At 43.7% G+C, this 17610-nt stretch overlaps 2 protein-coding genes across 2 annotated transcripts in view; both read left to right on the top strand.

Annotated features, from left to right (window-relative positions):
* Positions 1-4579, top strand: part of ASCC1 (activating signal cointegrator 1 complex subunit 1) — a 46941-nt gene extending 42362 nt beyond the window's left edge. Inside the window, 1 exon segment of the mRNA XM_084634522.1 lies at positions 3561-4579. Within this exon segment, the coding sequence (XP_084490648.1) occupies positions 3561-3677 (117 nt within the window). The 3' untranslated portion in view covers positions 3678-4579.
* A 3973-nt stretch (positions 4580-8552) lies between these two features.
* The window catches only part of SPOCK2 (SPARC (osteonectin), cwcv and kazal like domains proteoglycan 2), a 65005-nt gene continuing 55947 nt past the window's right edge, over positions 8553-17610 (top strand). Inside the window, exon 1 of the mRNA XM_084634842.1 lies at positions 8553-8911. Coding sequence (XP_084490968.1) covers positions 8732-8911 — 180 coding nt within the window. The 5' untranslated portion in view covers positions 8553-8731. The remainder of the gene's footprint in view (positions 8912-17610) is intronic.

Raw genomic sequence — 17610 nt, 5'->3', positions numbered from 1 at the left:
CACACACCTGTCTCTTCTTAAAAAAAAAAAAAAAAAAAAAAAAAAGCCAAGGGAGAAGCTCTTCACCTCTTACATCGTATGAATGGAAAGCCTCTGATCTTACTGACAAGATGTCTGATGTTACTCAAGAAATTTTTTTAATTAATGCTGCCACTTATTATTCTGAGACTTAGAAACAAAACCAAACTGCTATATTGAAAGATTGCAGAAGTAATTATTTTGAAAGGATTGCTATTATAAACTGTTTTGTGTATGGATTTGATTTCAGTGAATTGCTGTTGGGACTGGACCGCCCCAACATGTAACTTTATTATTTATTTGCAAAGTTCATGGAATTCTGAGTATATTATTTTTCCCACAAATATACAGCATGTCTGGATTCACAAGAACCTTACAGCAATCTCTGTTGTGTAAGCAATGATAGGGCGATCATTTTTGTTGTGGAAGCAGATTTGTGTTCCCTTTTTCCAAGGAAGAGGGTTATAAGGACCAGTAGGAGGGGAATAAACTGTATGAACATCTTGACAGTTGAGAGTTTTAAAGTTTTCTTATGGTTGGTAGATTTCAGGTCAGTTGACACTGAGCCTGGTCTGGAGATGTAATGAAAATTATTCTTCAGAGCAATCAAAGCAAAAAAAAAAGAGAGAGAGAAAATCATTTTACCTTCACTAATGCTTGTCTGAGACACTGTGGTCCTCTGTGCTCTAATGTGAACTTCAGAAGCTTCTGGGAACGTACTTAGTTTCTAAGGTGCCAAAAGATTAACAAATTTATTTGAGCATAAGCTTTCGTGAGCTACAGCTCAAGCAAATTTGTTAGTCTCTAAGGTGCCACAAGTACTCCTTTTCTTTTTGCGGATACAGACTAACACGGCTGCTACTCTGATACTTAATCTTTATAATTGTATAGAATGGGGTTTGGGCTTTCTTAGTCATTTCTCATCTTTCATGCCTCCTACTGTTTAGATACTTTATTAAAATATCTCATTTTAAATGGGGTGTGTGCTCCGTTAGAGCTACAGCTGCATTTCAATTACATTCCTGCTAGCTGAGCTATATCCACCCAGTCCTCAAAACTCCATACAGCACAAGAGGAGGAGATGACAAAAATTATGAATAGGAAAAGCGTTTCTCCTCAACTCGAGTAATAGACCTCAGCAGATTCTTCCACTGAGGTGGATAAATAGGTGAAAGAACTGAAATTGAGCTTGCCCAAGGATCTAGACAGGAAGAGTACTTAGCACTTGGGAAATTTGGGTTTTGGGAGTGACCTCTCATTCCAGTTCTCAGGGGGGCTAGAAGCATCGCAGGAGTGATCCTCCTAGATAATGGAGGAAACTTGACTAATGCACTGCTTGGAAAAGCAGCTCTCTTCCATGCAAATGGATTGGGCAGTGAGGGGAGGGCAGAACTCATTAGAAAAAAAGAGTACCTAGGTATGAAGAAATGGGTGACAATCCTAAAGTCCATCTCCTTATACTGACTTGAATTTCTGCCTTAGTTAGAAGCAAAATCTGCCCCCTTCCTTACTCATGTTTACAAGAATGCAGTGACCAGTACTGTGGGAGAGCCTCCTGCCAGGAAATAAATCTGAGAGATCCCCATCAGCAGGGCAACTGGTTTCTGTCAATGCCAAGTGCATTCTTGTAATTACCTTTTGGTGACTTACAACCAGTTTCTCTAACCCAATAGGATTATGAATGATGAATTTGGTAATTCCACCACTAAATCCCTGTTAGAAGTAAATTGGCAGTGGGTTCTAATTAGATGTATACTAGATTCTAAAAGAAGAGAACAGAATTAATAAATGGAGGTAAAATGTTTTAACAGTTACTAATTTAAAAGAATAGGTCATGGGCAAATGTTATGAAGATCACCATGAACTGGCTGATTGGTAATGGGGGACACAGCCTTTGTCATGTTGGTCACTGTTTTGAATCTATCCCATGCTGGTAGTGAGAGTAAGCAAAAAGTTACTATGTAATAGTTTGGTGACTATGAATACATTGCTAGTCTTAGTCCAGTTCCTAGTGGACGAGTGTCCAGACAAACTGGTATTTTCATACAGAGGTGCAGAGAGATGTATTAGCCATGATGACTCAACTGTCTTCTACTGCTGGAGCTGATGCATCCAGGCCACAGCTCGAGCACTCTGCTGGTGCAGCATTGGGGGGGAGCTTTCACTAGTTCTCCTGTGGATAAATAGGGAATTTCCATCTCCAAAGCTAGTAATCGAGCAGCTTTCACTAGAGCTAAATTCACTTTAAAATAAAATCAAGACTTGTCTCATGAGCATTTCCAGTAGTGTTTTTTGTTTTTTACAGAAAGGGGTATTTGCAATGTCAGACCAATTTGTCAAAGCCAGTAATAGAAGTAAATTGTATAAATCAGTGCTGGGGAGACCTGCATGCATTTTGGAAAGGGGAAAGTGCATCCTCGTAGATGCACTAGATCTTGGGTTTAAGATGATTACATATGGAAAAATCAATGCATCATTGGCCCTAGAAGGGCAGGCTTTAATGAACAGAGTGTTTCCTAGCCATTAATGTCTGCATGTTCCATAATGGCAGGAAGAGCTGTGTGGCTGTCTTGAGGCAGTGTTTACAGGGACAGATAAAATTCAATAGGGGACAGACGGAATGAGGGTTTGTAAGTTCCCCCGGGGTAGGGAGACCATACCATTCAGGCCCTTGATGACCCTCAGCATTGGAACATTAAAATGAGTTTGAAAGTAGGATTTTTATTGGAAAGCTTTCCTAAGGCATCACTGGTATTTTAAGGTAGAGTAATTTCCTACATCTTAATGGAATGGGAAAAGCACTTTATACTTCAACATGATGCATTTCCAAGCAGTATTGCTTGAACTTTCCAATAATTAATTCTGATGTCACTTTTGTGTGTGACTCATAAATGGCATTAATTACTGGAGTGGCTCCCTCATGAACTGTGTTGGCTTTTTTTCCCCTTTGCTCTTGAAAGTCTTTGAATAAAGAGGGACTCAGTGATTTGGGGTTTAATGTTAGGATAAAGAGCCTTCCACCTTGTGTACAAATCTGAATTTGGACCAGACTGGCCACAAACATTGCCTTCTGAGGACTGTTTGACTCATGTGAATGATCTAGTCTCAATCCAGTTTCCTATGGACATTGCAAAACCAATTGTAGTTATCCCAGACTGGCCCCCTTGTTGGTGATCTCCACTAAGGATTGGAATAGGCCTGGAGGCTGAATTAATTTCTCCTATCTAATGGTGTGGTCCCTCTAGTTCATGGCTGAGACAAATGATGAGGTCGGGTGGTGAAAACTTGCTACTAAACTGTTTGTACTACAGGAATTCAGTTTCCTAAACTTTATCTGGCATCCTCAACAAAGGCTAATCTCACTTTCTATTAAAAAAAAACACACTCTTCTGAAGAATCATTCTAAATGCAAAACAAATACAGAAGTAGAGCTAAATGTCAGAAGAGACTTTCCAAGGTTGATTTTTACAGGCAGGTCTGAAAACATGCCTCAGTTTGTTCTGTTTGGACATTCCTTATGGGTTCTAACTCCTCTCTTTCAGATCTTTGAGAACTTCTACTTTGGAGAACTGCAGCTGAATTCAGTCCATCTTTCTCAGAGGTTCTCCACAGACAGCTCGGGTTACTACGCTACATCTGGGCAGCTCACTTTCTCCTGAAATAAAAACTCAGCTGCTCCAACAGATCTGCTGTGCCCCCAGAATTGCAGAATTGTAAAGGGGTTACATTAATTTTAGAGCCTCAAATATGAACAGAGATCTCTTCTAAGGATTCTACAAAGACTGGGATGCCATGTTATGTCTTCAAAGAACCATGCACAATCCGCGACATTGCATTTTCTTGGTGGAACTCTCTTGCAGTCCTTCCTACAAATATCCCATCTCCCCATCCTCTCAAAAAGCTCTGGTCTCATACCTCCACCTCACACAGCTTTTTCATTTCCCTTAACACTTCTAGTTTACAGGTTTCTTCCGCTTGGAAGCTAGCTGGCATCTTTAGGATAAAGGGTCATTGTCAGCTAACCTTTTATATGCAGTTTTCTCATTTTTATCAGATGTTTAGTGCCATCTTACAAGTTTACAGAAATAACATGCATTTCTCTTCAGTTTTTTTTCCCTCTAGCAAATATTTGTCTATCCCAGTCTCCCTCTTCAGCCTTCTTTGTAATGGAGCAGAAGACATGTCTTCGTTTTGTTTACTTCACTAGTTCAAAGCCCAGTGAAGTCAGTGGAAAGACTCGTATTGAAATCAGTGGTCTTTGGATCAGGCCTTATATGAACAGGAATGTTGCATGTTCCTGTTTACATTTGTCACTAAACTGCTTGTTGTAGACTCGCAGAGGGTGCACACCCGGCTTTCTGGGTGTCGCACCAAATCTTGAGAATTTTGTTTTTAAATGAGCAACTGTAACTCTCAAAATAAATGTTTAAAATCCAGAAGAGTTTCCCCAGACTGTAAGATAACAATGTTAAGGCAAGTCATTACTTGAGGCCCAAACAGTTTGACAGTGTTTCTGTAACATTTGTGATGTTAATAACCAAATAAATTCCTTTCAAAAACAGTGTTTAACTCCTGTTGCATTAATAAAGCTATCATAAATTATTTTTTGTAAACTTTTTGCACTTGTATTAATAAACCATTTGCAATAAACGCAGTGAGAACTGTTTTAAGCAGTCATTCCTCAGACTGTCAAAAATCTGTTTATTGTAAATGATTTTCTGATAAAGGAGCAAAATTATTACAGTTGGCGATACTTTGAGACAATATCTTAAGACAATTTGCTTAAACAATGCTGCTCTGTTGTAAAGGTTTTATTTCATGTTAGCTGGGGATCATCTTTCCGAATTCAGTAATAGTGGCAACATAGTCCTCCCCCCCAGCCCCCCCACCCCCAGGAAAGTTTAAAAATGGATGATCCTGGTTTCTTCATTTTGTATCCAAAACATTCCTTTTGCTCAGAAAATCAGTTTTAATATTCACGCATTAGTCTGAAGCTATCCTGTACTCTATTTTAATAGGCTATTTCCCTCCAGCTCTCTTCCCATGCTGCCCAATGCCATTGCACACTTATTCTCTGGTGGGAAGAGCCTTTTCGAAAACCACCCTTAATGCTGCTTAGCAATGCTGCTTACACACATTTGGGACCTGTAAGATGCTGAGAGCTCTCCACTCCTGTTGGTTTCAGCTTTCAGCACCTCTCAAGAAATAGATCTCAGGATCAGGCTGTTAGTCTTCCACCCAAAAGTACAGACTAGATTTTCTTTTTGCGGTAGAAAGATGTACATATAAAAGCTTCTTAGCATGTTTTATTTTTTAACATCTGTAACCAAGAAGCATTGTAACCAAGAAGCTGTTTATGCACTTAGCAATACACATCAAACTAAATATTCAAGCTCTAAAGGACACTGAGTACTATTTTTATTCCTCTTTATATGCAATTCCCTCTTAGAAGCTTAACTATAAAATTTTCTTTCCAACTAGTTTTGCCCTTTAATATTTTTTTTCTTGCTGTTTTTCCTTATTGAGATCATCATTAATTACTCCTGAGGGCATTCTGTGCCAAAAAAATTAAATTCTGAGCACAGTATTTTAAAATTATGCAAGTTTTATTTGTCAATAAATAAATGCAGAGGCTCCAGCATGGCAGTGGGGAGCACAGGCCACTGGCTGTACGAAGGTGAGAGAACCCTTCAGCCTCCCACTCCCCACCCATGGGACATGGATTCAGTGGTGAGGCTGCACCCAACTCTGACATAGCACAAGGCCTGGGCCTGCCCTAGAAATACCAGGTGCCAGGCACACCAGGTGCAGGGCAGGTAGGCTCAACCAGGCAGGATCCAAGTATGGAGGGGCTTATTGTGGGGGGATCCAGGTGTGGGACAATCTGGGTGCAGGCAGCTCAGTGGGGGGGGGGTTTGGTGTGGGGGGATCTGAATGCACAGAGGCTCATTGTGGGGAGTTCCAGGTACAGGGGCAATGGGACTCTGCGGGGGCTTCCAAGTGACTGGTTGGGGCTCAGTGGAGGGGTCTGGGTGTGAGGGTGCCAGCAGAGGAGTCTGGGTACTCGGGGAGTGGGGCTTGGTGGGGTGGGGGTCTGGGTGCCACTTGTTGAGGGTCGCTGGGATGGGGGGTCTGGATGTGGGGGCTCAGGATGGTTCAGGGGTATGGGGCTCATTTGGGTGGGGTTTTAAGTGCAGGAAGCTCAGTGGTGGGGGTCTGGGTGCAGGGGGCTCCAGATGCAGGAGTTGAGGTTCAGTGGGGTGGGGTTTGAGTATGGAGGGCTAAAGGGGTTCTGCGTGAGGCTTGGTGGGGGAGTCTGGGTATGGGAAGTCTGGATACATGGGAGTTGGGCGGATGGGGGAGCAGCTCTCTATACAGGGACCCCTCCCCCCACAGTTGAGGAGTGATGCGGCCAGGAAGCAGGGGAGGATGGTGAGCTTCCTGCAGCTGGGGGAGGTTTGGGGGGTGGGTCTGACACAGCCCCAGACACCCCTTGCAGGGGAACAGGAAATCCCATTCTCTCCTGCCTCCAACCCAGCCAGGACTAGCAGCTGATCCCGGCTCAGGGTAGGAGCCACTGGCTGGGGTGTCCCCAGCCCTGCAGTGATTTACCTCTCCTCATGATGAAGTGAGCTGTAGCTCACGAAAGCTTATGCTCCAATAAATTAGTCTCTAAGGTGCCACAAGTCCTCCTTTTCTTTTTGCAAATAAAGACTAACACGGCTGTTACTCTGAAACCTGTCATATTGAAATCAGTGGGACTAGCACATAGTAAGGTACTACTTTCCATGAGCAAGGGTGGCAGGATATGGTTCTTTGTGCACAAATACTGTATCAAGTGAGTGAGCAGAACTGTAGAAGGGCCATTAATGGCTGTGTTTGTACAGGTCCTTTAGTTCTGTTTTGGTTTACATTCAAGGGAGAGTTAAAAGAATGTTAGTCTGTTTTCCCTTCTGCAGATTGTCTTTAGTATTGTTAATTTCTAGACTGAAAGCCAAGAATTTCTTTGAAATCTGAATCTGGTCCTGTGTGATCAACATGTTTTGTGCCTCCAGAATTTTTGGCTCCTATTTGCTTTACAGTTGATGTAAACATCTATTATTCCTCTCTCTTATGGGGAAGAAAAATCAATTCCCAGCAGACATTCCAAGAGTGTAGCCCTTTAAAGGGATGCTGTCCTCTTGAAAATCACATTTGTCTGAACATGTTGTAGCTGGTATTGTGACAAATAACACCTACCATTACTATAAATGAAGTTACTAAAAACATTTTTTCTCCTTTAGCCATTGATTTCTTGGTGCATTTGACAGCACTTTCCGCAGTCCGTCAGACCCTAGTTCTACAGTGAGGTTTGGGTTGGTGAACTTCTGCAAAACCCTACTGACTTCAACGGGGCTCTGGGCTGCAGCTGGGGGTGAGGGGCTGCTGGCATAGAGCTGATTGCAGGATCTGGGCCCTACTTAGACTCCAATAGTGCCTAAGCAGGCTGAACGATTTAAGGGGGCGTTCTGCCAGAAATGGGAATTGATATAGATCAGTGGTGGTCCCTGGACTCTCCAGCTTTCCAAAGCGCACAGCACCTCCATTTAAAATGGTTAGGGGTCTGCAACTGAAAAGGGTTGAAAATCACTGATACGGATAATCAGTTTTTAAAACCCCGTTGACCGTGTCCTTTAGAAACAGCACAACCCAACTCCTCCCCTCCAGAGCTTCCTCCCCTTTCCAAAGTTTACTTTTAAAACAAATCCCCCGCAGAGCCCCACCCCGTCTAGGGCGCCCAGCCCCGCTGTTCACGTTCCTGTTCGGCAGCCACTTTGCACGTTCCAAGGACCGACCGATCGCTACATAGGAAGCGGCGAGCCTCGTTCTTCTCCTGGCCCGGGGGCAGAGAGCCAGGCTCGCCTCTTGCAGCCTCAGAGGACGGGCTCTGCCGCGGGCCCTTTGCCTACAGCATGATCCAGGCACCGCCGCGGGGGACGTGCCTGGGGCTCCGGGGCAGGAGACAGGGGCAGCGCTGCCCCCGCTGAAAACCCGCTCCATGGAAATCCGTGCAACAGCTCGGCTTGCTGCGGCCGGGCCGGCTCCGCTCCGGCGGCCCGGGGAAGGGACGCGGCCAGAGGCTGGTTTGGTGCCCGGGGTGTGCCCCCGCCGGGCTGTCAGCACCGCGCACCCGGCCCCGCAGCTCTTCCCAGGGGCCCCGCCCGGATCAGGCTCTGAGCCCGGTTCGCTGGGCTAGCGGGAGCCGCAGCCCGTCCGCGCCCCCCTGCTCCGGGCTGCAGCGGCAGCTGGAGGCGCCTCCCCAGGGTCTGTGTCGCGCCCGGCCGCTGGCCCGCTCACGGGGCTCGCGCTGCCCTGCCGCCGCCCAGCCCCAGCCCTGTGCGCGGGGCTCGTGACCGCGCTGCCCTGCCTTTCTCCGCTCCCGAGACTCGCGTTGAAAGCCTATCCCGTAGCTTCTGGGTGGGTTCCTGTTTAACAGGTATGATGTCAAGTGTGATGCTGATGCTACAGGGACTGAGCCGGCCTCTTTTGGCGCAGACTCCGTCATCCTAGCTGTGCTTCCAGCTCGGGGTTTCAGGGGAGGGCATCTCATAATCCGGTCACATTCCATCGAGGAGCCGCCGTCCAGCTCTCCCTAGACCGGGAGACCAGAGGGGGCAGGAGACAAATAATCGCTTTGCGAGAGGTGGAGGGGAAAAAAAGACCGAGATCAGAGATGAGAGCCCCAGGCTGCTGTCTGGTGCCGCTGTTGCTGTTGGCTGTCGCCTTGGCGGAAGGGGACAGCAAAGGGGGGAAAGACGGAGACCATCCAGGCAATTTTATGGAGGACGAGCAATGGCTGTCTTCCATTTCGCAGTACAGCGGCAAGATCAAACACTGGAACCGCTTTCGAGACGTGAGTCTACAGCCTAAAACTAGCCTAAAACCGTGCAGCCTGGGGTTCCGCCCTAGAGGAGGGGAGGGGAGGCGAGGCGAGGCCGTTGAAAACCGAAAAAGGGGGTGCTGCAGGGAAACCTGTGCGAAAGAGCTGCTGCTGAGAGCACTGCAATCTCTACTCTCAATGGATCTGTAAAATATATGGGGCTTCCCTAGTTGTTATTATGGGGGGGGCGGGGAAAGAGGGGGAAGAGATCTAAATACAACAGGGCAGGCTTCGAAAAGCCAGGGAGCTGAGCAAGTACTAAGCGCAATTTGCCTGTGGAAAAATTTAAATGATTTCATTTGCAAACCTGTTTAATTTTGTATTAGCTAGAAACCAGCAGGCATCGGGGAGATGGAAGCCGGAACAGTGCGTGCACAAGCTAGGCAGTAGCAGCACCTGATTGCATTAGATTGCACGGGGGTAGGGCGAGCTGGGATGAACGTGGTAACTCCCTTTGCAAACGTTGGCCTTTAATTAGAGGGAAGGGGAGGCATTTGTTGCACGGAGCAGCTTTGCAGCGAGGGCAGCTCGCTGCATCGTTTGGTGAAAACAAAGCCGTTCCCAAGTGCTCTAATGAGTTTGCAACGGTGCGTTTGGCAAGGTTATACGTGGCTCCTGTTGGCTGTTGTTAATAAGCACCTTCACGGTGCCTAGACCTGTGCGTTAAGATGAGCTGAGCAAGTGTGAATGTGTGAGGTGGAAAATACTGCAGACAAACGGTGGCGTTTTTATTGACATGTGTCCCCCTGCTCAATTACTGCCTCTCCATAATTACACCCGAGCTGTCTGATCCTAGCGGCTCCACATTCTGCTGCTTCCTTCTCATTATATTATTGGATCCACAGTAATGGTTTCCGGATGGCGGGATCCGACAGCAAAATGACAGACAAAATAATTAAAAAAGCAAGAGCAGAGAGAGAGAGAGAAGTAGGAGGGAGGCGAATGGAAATAATTATGCGTGCAAAGAAAGAAGCAAAACCCAGGTGTCAAAACAAAACCAAACATGGGAAATTGCTTTTTCTCTCCTGCTGTTTTTCTTCAAATAAAAGGTGTATAAAACGTGCTAAGCGATAGATTGAGGTAGGAGGGGAAATAATAGCTTGGACTACCTCGCATGCATTTTTCATTTTTAGGAGGACAGGTGTAGATTTCTCTGCAGGGTGGAGGATGCAGGGAACTGAAAACCTGATCACAGACATAAAACTGTGTTCGAAGCAAGTTTCCAGAGGAGACAGCATAGGGAAATGCTTGGAAGGGAAATGCATTAGACTCCAATAACTCGCTGTTTTAGGGATTTGCTTAAATATACAGCTGATGCTTTCTTTATTCTACGCTGGGTGATGTATGAAACCTGGCTTGTTAAACCACTAGCTGCTTCTAAATATATTTGTCAGCACAGAGGAGGGTGTCTTTCTTTGCTTTCCTTATAAACTATTTTATTTTATCTTACTTTTTGCTAATGTTGATCAAGGTTAACTAAGAAGAAAGGATCATAACTTCTTCTCTGAGGTCTGAGCTGGATTGCAGTGTAAATGTTAATTGTTCTAAAAGTCCTTTTTGGGGTCACAAAAGAGGGAGCCCCCTGCATACCTTTGCCAGTGCTTAGTTATTAGGAGGAGGAGGCAGAATCAGGGACTTCCTTTCACTTGTGTTTATGCAGTACTCTGTTTAGGAGCACCTGTAGATCACCAGGGGAAATGCATGAGTATTTTTCAACAGAGACATGACATCTTTTTCTGTGTTTAAAAAGCTCAGAGGTTGTAAGGATGGCAGATCTTTAGCTGTGGGGGTGGGAGAAGCTATAGTTTCACTTAGTGGCTGTTACATCAGGAGGAAAAGCAATTTGATTAAGTAATACAAGTTAGAAAAGGGTTGATTTTTGCTCTCTTGGCACCTGTTTAGCTTTTTCTTTGCTCTCAAATGCCATTTCTCACATCTTCTGAAACATTTAATATCAGAGACACTAAAGGATGGAGTTCCTCATTTCTTTCAAATTATTGACTCAGCCCAGACATACCATATTTGCAAAGGATTATGCATATTTGCAGTTTAACCTTTGAATAAATAACACATATTAGAAGTTTTGGGGTATGTGTACCTATATGCATATGCTCTCAGCTAACTGATAAGAATGGTGATTTATAGTGTTTCATATATATGATAAGAGTATATGTTTCATAAATGTAACCAGTCAAATTGGCTATTACATGTTTGACATAAAGACTGAGCCAAGTCTATATGTTAAGGTTTCCATTATGAATTTGTCTATTACGTACCATTATGTATCATTACAAAATATTGGCTCTGAAAGTCCAGTTTGTCCAAAATATAACACAATACAATCTTCTAATTAAATAAATTCTTATATGCTGAACATATTAAATAACATCTGCTATCAGTAGAATTGAACAACTAGATACAATCCTGCTTTCATTGATGGTCTTCTCAGGAAGGTTATGGGTGGACTAGAAGACTGAACAGGTCTTTTCCAGCCCTAATTTCTATGACCTTGTGGACAGAAACAGAGGGGAAATTGGCTAACCCCATGGCTAATGCTAATTGAGGTTTGATAATGACTTGATCCAGAAATAAATAGCCACAAATGTGTTTAGTAAAATTATTTTTTAGTGAAGGCAGGTGGCTCAATATCTGAATACTTTTCCTGATGGTTCTTCAAGCCCTATACTGCAAAATGTACTGTTGAGTGTAATGAATTTGGTGGTCTCAAGTCATCTCTGCAAGGCAGAAGAACACTTCAAAGAGCTGTCATACCCAGTTTATCAGAGTTTACCTCCGGCTGTGGAAGGAGAAAAACAGGTGGTCCCGCGGGTCCCAGCTGAGGTTTTTGTCAGGCTTGTGTGAGGATGCTAGCATTGCAACTAATGTAATTGAATCTTGCTAACACATTCAGTTCAGGACACTGCTAACCTAGTAACCTTCACAATTAAATGTAGTCAATAATAATAATAATAAGCTGCTGTATTTAATCCCAGACTTCAATTTTATTTTGCTACTGTCCGAGATAAATTGGAGTTTTTACTGCCTTTTAATGATTATACTCATGCAGTAGTTACTGATTTGAGAATAACTTACTGCCTAAGGAATTCAGCTTATAGTACTCTGTAAGAGTGAAATAAATCGGGTGTAGATTATCACTGAAATGAACATTGTGGATCTCCTTTTAAATGCCAGTGGATGTTCATGTTTAAAACCAATATATGGTATGGGATACTTGTCCATTTCTGCTCAAGACTAGAGCAGAGGAGTGTGTTACAAGTCAGGATTGGGGTGCTTTGACAGAGCTATGTGAAGACCTGGGACTGGAATAGCCAGGGGCTTGGCAAATTAGGATTCTAGTGAATTGGCAGAGTTATGTGGGTGAAGCTCTCTCACACATCTCACATGCTATGTCCGATAAAGGTATCGGCCCCTCACTTTCATAATCACCAAATTAGAAAATTTGTGGGTACAAGAAGTAACTAGCTAGTTATATGTGATTCTGTCTGCTGATGAATACTGCTCTGTATCTCTTATTGAAGGCTTGTAGATTTACTGGGTCTCCCATTTTAGTGGGTTTATGTTGACAGGCTGCTATTCTTGATGCATTTAATGCTTAAGAAAATGAGGAACTAATAGCCCTGGCCAGACCTTAAAGCTGGGCATACTGCAGATATGTGAAGGCTTCCCTCACATGGTGCAGCCAGTGCACCTCCGTTCTGATCTGCAATACTTGCTTCCCTGAGAGGCTCAGATATCCTGAAATGCTTGACAAAGAAATGTGCATTTAAGACTAGAGTGACCACCATAGTCATTTTACTTGTGACCTGTTCTGTATTTGAATCAAGGTCTCCAGAAATGCTTGACAAAGAAATGTCCATTTAAGACTAGAGTGACCACCATAGTCATTTTACTTGTGACCTGATCTGTATTTGAATCAAGGTCTCCAATGTGGTTTAACAAAGGTAAAAGATAGCAAAAGATCCCTGATGGCTGAATTAGCTGTTAAATAACAGAGATTTAGAAGAAAATTGCACTATAACTTGTGTGGATGTTTGTGGAATAATTTATGAGTTAATGGACTAGCCTTCCCCTCTTGATATCTGATTCAAATCCCAGAGAGGTTACAAGTAAAAGCAGGCGGGGTGAATTATCCTAGTACCCTATGGATGTTTGTCTATATCACAAAGCTACAATATAGGATGTTATAACTCATTGCAGTGGTGAGGCTGTATTCAGGAGACATACAGGACTGCAACAGCTGGGCTATTGCAGATCAGAGGTGTGCAATGGAAGCTTGAACAGTGTTTGCCCTTGCTGTGTTTGGAGCTATAAGTGCTGTTAGTCTTTCATTTAAACATGAGCACCCAAATTAATCCAGAAATGCTCCTTACCAAAAAAAGGACTCTGCGTGAGTCCTTAATTGGTAATGAAAGAGGTGCCGGGGCTCAAGCAATTTTTTAACTTTCGTAACTGATGCGGCAAGTCCAGAGGTGCTGGGCTATGGACTGACAATCCTAGAGATTTCAGGGCTCAGCCTGGCAAGCCCTGGCACAAATTAAGCACTGCTCTGTGCCCATGAGAAAAGCCAGCAGAGCAGTGCATAGAGCATCCCTTTCAAGCTGCAGCTGTGTGTGTGATCATGAATATGTATGAATCAGAGCTCTAAGTGAGCTGCTGGGGGTGAGTTGTAACTCCCCTAAATAAACCAATTAGTTTAATAGATAAAGGGAGAGGATAAAAGGAAAGGGGTGTTTCCCTGTTAAATGCTTCCCAGTGGAGACCTGATATGAATACAGTCCAATACAGGACTGGTAAATCCCACTTGCAATAACTCGTTAACTTGTGTAAGGTTTTATATATTTACAGGATCTGGTTGACAGAAGTATAATCTATCATGTATTGTCAGAGAAAGTAGCATGTGGGAAGAGGTGCCCAATTCAATTTTATATCTTTGGGGTCCTCAGGGAAATCAGAAGGGCAGTCTGGAGTCGCTTCACAGCCCTTGATGCATTAGGGCTTGGATGCACTGAGATGAAGTCTGAGCATATCCTTAGCATCCTTTTCTTTGCAAAATATATTAATTTGTACAACAAGAGTCTGGGCAGTAGGGCCAATTCAGGGTTGTTGGGGAGGAGGAGGATGCATTTTGAGAGCAGTGGTTGCAGTCCCCTGTTACCAGCATAATATTTTTGTGCTTCTATGTGTACAGGGAAAGCAAGCTAAACTGGTGACATTTGTATGCACTGGCAAACATGGTTGCACAGGAGTAGATGCCTATGTATTGAATATGTGTGTCTGCATACTTGGGAGGACAGGTGTTCGTTTTTGTGTGTCTGTGCATACGTGTCTATTTTTGCTTTTTAAAGTTGCTTAGGCAGCAGTTGAAATCACACTGTGCTATGCCCAAGGCCTAAATGAAGCTCTGATAAAATTTTCAATAATCCTGGTAGGTAGCCTGGATTAATAAGCAAGCCCTTTGGAATTTATTTCTGTTGAAAAATACTGTACCCAATGAGTCACAATTAGCTATTTAAATGGCAGAGAAATTCTAACTAAGTTAGCTGGTATACTGTGCTCTTGTCCTCTAGTGTAAGATGCAAACTAAAGTGGAGATGAGATATAGAATGAAAGGAAACACAATTATCTGGCAGTGAAAAATCCTTCCTCTTGTTTTCCCCGCAGCATGGCTAGAACAACTCAATTGTTCTTGCAGTTGTTTGGGAAATTGTTTTGCGGTATTTGTTATTGTGCAGTCTCTCTCTCTCGCATGCTCTCTCTCTCTCTCTCTCTGGGGCGGCTGTGCTGATCTAGGCTGGTTCTCGGAGGCTATGCATCATCAGAAAGCCACACCTGCATGGAGCTGCCAAACGCTGCAGTATTACTAATCATGACATGAGAATGAAAGCTATTGATTGAGATAAAAATACTGCTTTGTCAGACCAAGATGAATTCCATTCCACTGCCCAAGATCAGCATTCTCACTGCTTTACCATTGTTCATTTCTTTCTACTTCTGGATTTTAAGGAGGGAGAATGCTTCACCAGTGTTGATTTTCACTGCACCAGGACACATGTTTTCTCTGCATGGGAATATGAGCTAGAGAAGAAAAAAATCACTGTGCCATGGTGGTCTGATTCTAAAACTCTATTTCATGGTGTTTGTTCTGATTGGAATTTAAAACCCAAGTGATGCCCATATCGCTGCTGAACTGTGACCTCGAGTGCAGTTTTGCAATGATGCCAGGGCTGAGCCCCAGAAGTTCTACCAGGGACTCACAGCCTATTATCTCTTGTGACAGGATGTCAGTGTAAAGGAATGTGGACTCCCTAGTCCTGGCAATTAAATGTCCATACAGACACTCCACCCCTTCATTAAGATTAGGTTAAATGAAGATTTTAATGTTCTGTTGGTCATATCAGTCATGTCTGCCTTAGTTAAGCTTGGAAAGTCACACTCCTGCCTGCACACACAGGGACAGAGACTTGTGTGTAAGCACAGAGGCCAGCATAGATGTATAGCTCTGCCTATGGTCTAACGTCCCTTCCCCTTTAAACCTGGGTGTGTAAGTATATAGAGTAAATATATCAGAGGGATAAATACCACAGAAGGAGAAGAATTATTTAAGCTCAGTACCGATGTGGACACAAGAACAAATGGATATAAACTCGCCATCAGGAAGTTTGGACTTGAAATTAGACGAAGGTTTCTAACCATCAGGGGAGTGAAGGTCTAGAACAGCCTTCCAAGGGAAGCAGTGGGGGCAAAAGACATATCAGGCTTCAAGACTAAGCTTGATAAGTTTATGGAGGGGATGGTATGATGGGATAGCCTAATTTTGGCAATTAATTGATCTTCAACTATTAGCGGTAGATATGCCCAGTGGCCTGTGATGGGATGTTAGATGGGGTGGGATCTGAATTACTACAGAATTCTTTCCTGGGTGTCTGGCTGGTGAGTCTTGCCCATATGCTCAGGGTTTAGCTGATCACCATATTTGGGGTCAGGAAGGAATTTTCCTCCAGGGCAGATTGGCAGAGGCCCTGGGGGTTATTCGCCTTCCTCTGCAGCGTAGGGCACAGGTCACTTGCTGGAGGTTCTCTGCACCTTGAAGTCCATGATTCTGTGATTCTATGAGTGGATGTCAGGATATTGTAACCATTGCAGTGAATCTCTGTTAAAAACATGAGGTCTGCAGAGACTGTAAATTGCTCAAGCCAGATAACTGTGCTTTGAAGTCTCCACTGTTGCAGCCTGTGAAACTTGTAAAATAAGCTAAACAGCACTGGTTTGCCTCTCCCCAATACTAAAAAGAAAGTTATACTAAATGCAAAACATCCTAACACTTTCAAAATTAAGCCTCTAAGAGTCAGAAAATTCTAAAAGTTAAGGTCTCTCTTGCAACATCATCCCGTCCACGGTCTGGGATAATTTTACAGGAGAAACCTTAATTTGTGGGATTTTCTGACATTGCAGTCACAGTATCCTATTAAAATTAGTTATGTTGCTTTTATTATAATTATAGTATATATGAGATGGACTTTTATAAAGAAAACTGTCTAGGGAAGTCTTTGGGCCAGATCCTCAGCTGATATCATGTAAACCTGCTCAGTGCTGTTGAAGCCGGAGGAGCTGTGCCAACTCACAATTTGTGTGTATAAAAATGTCAGCACATAAAAGGGAGCTCAAGTGAGCCCCCAGTCAGGCCACAAAACCATGTCCCCAGTGGGAGACAATGGGAAAGACAGCTGATTCTTCCTGAGGGAGTTTTGGTGAAATTGTGAAGTTAGCCAGCCCGGGGAAAGCTGTCAGTTGTCAATGGTGACCTCAGGCACAGACTATAGCTCTTTGTGTTTGCACTTTTACTTTCGTAGGAGGGTTATGGCACAATCTATCATGACCATTTTTTAACCCGTCAAAATGTTCAATGACTAAATGGTGCAGTTCTTATAACTTATTATACAATGTATTATTCTGATAGTCTTAATAATGTACACAATATAATAACATTAATGCTGCATAGAGGGTGCACAGCTAGAAATCGTAGAAAGTCAGCTCGGCAGCAGATGAAGATTTCTACAGCAGCTTTGACTTGGCTACATTATGCATCTGGTATGTTTTATGGTATTTGTTTCATGACACAAAGAGTAATATATTAAGCCACACATCTCACCTGGAATAGCAGTGTAGCTGCAATGGGGTAGCTGTTTTGAGTACATACCTAGGGTCTTGGACAGGATCATACTTGGAGTGGCTAGCCTGTCCTATCACCCATGCCACCACGGTTACAGTACTGTTTTTAGCATGCTAGCTTGCTCAGAGCTAGCATGGGTATGTCTGCTCAAGCTGGAAATTATTTCTCCCCAACCCCAGTGTAGATGTACCCAGGGTATCAATGAAATATAGAACCCTTCCCATCTAGGTCACTGGCCAATATCCACACCAGGTCTGTAGTGACTGAAAGTTACCAGTTAATAGCTGTTTAGGAGGCTGTGTGAAATGAACTGGTGGCCTATGTCTAGTTCCCAGGGAAAGGTGTAATAAATAAATACCATCAGAACTGGCAGGGTATGCCTACACTGCAATAAACCCCCTTGGCTGGCCTGTAGCAGCTGATTTGGGCTCTTGGGGGTCAGACTGTGGGGTTATAAAATTGCAGTGTGGACATTTGGGCT

This window comes from Lepidochelys olivacea (assembly GCF_965140295.1).
Source record: "Lepidochelys olivacea isolate rLepOli2 genome assembly, chromosome: 7".
Classification (NCBI taxonomy): domain Eukaryota; kingdom Metazoa; phylum Chordata; order Testudines; family Cheloniidae; genus Lepidochelys; species Lepidochelys olivacea.
Note: the sequence above shows the minus strand (reverse complement) of the source record. Positions and strands in the feature narration are given on the sequence as shown.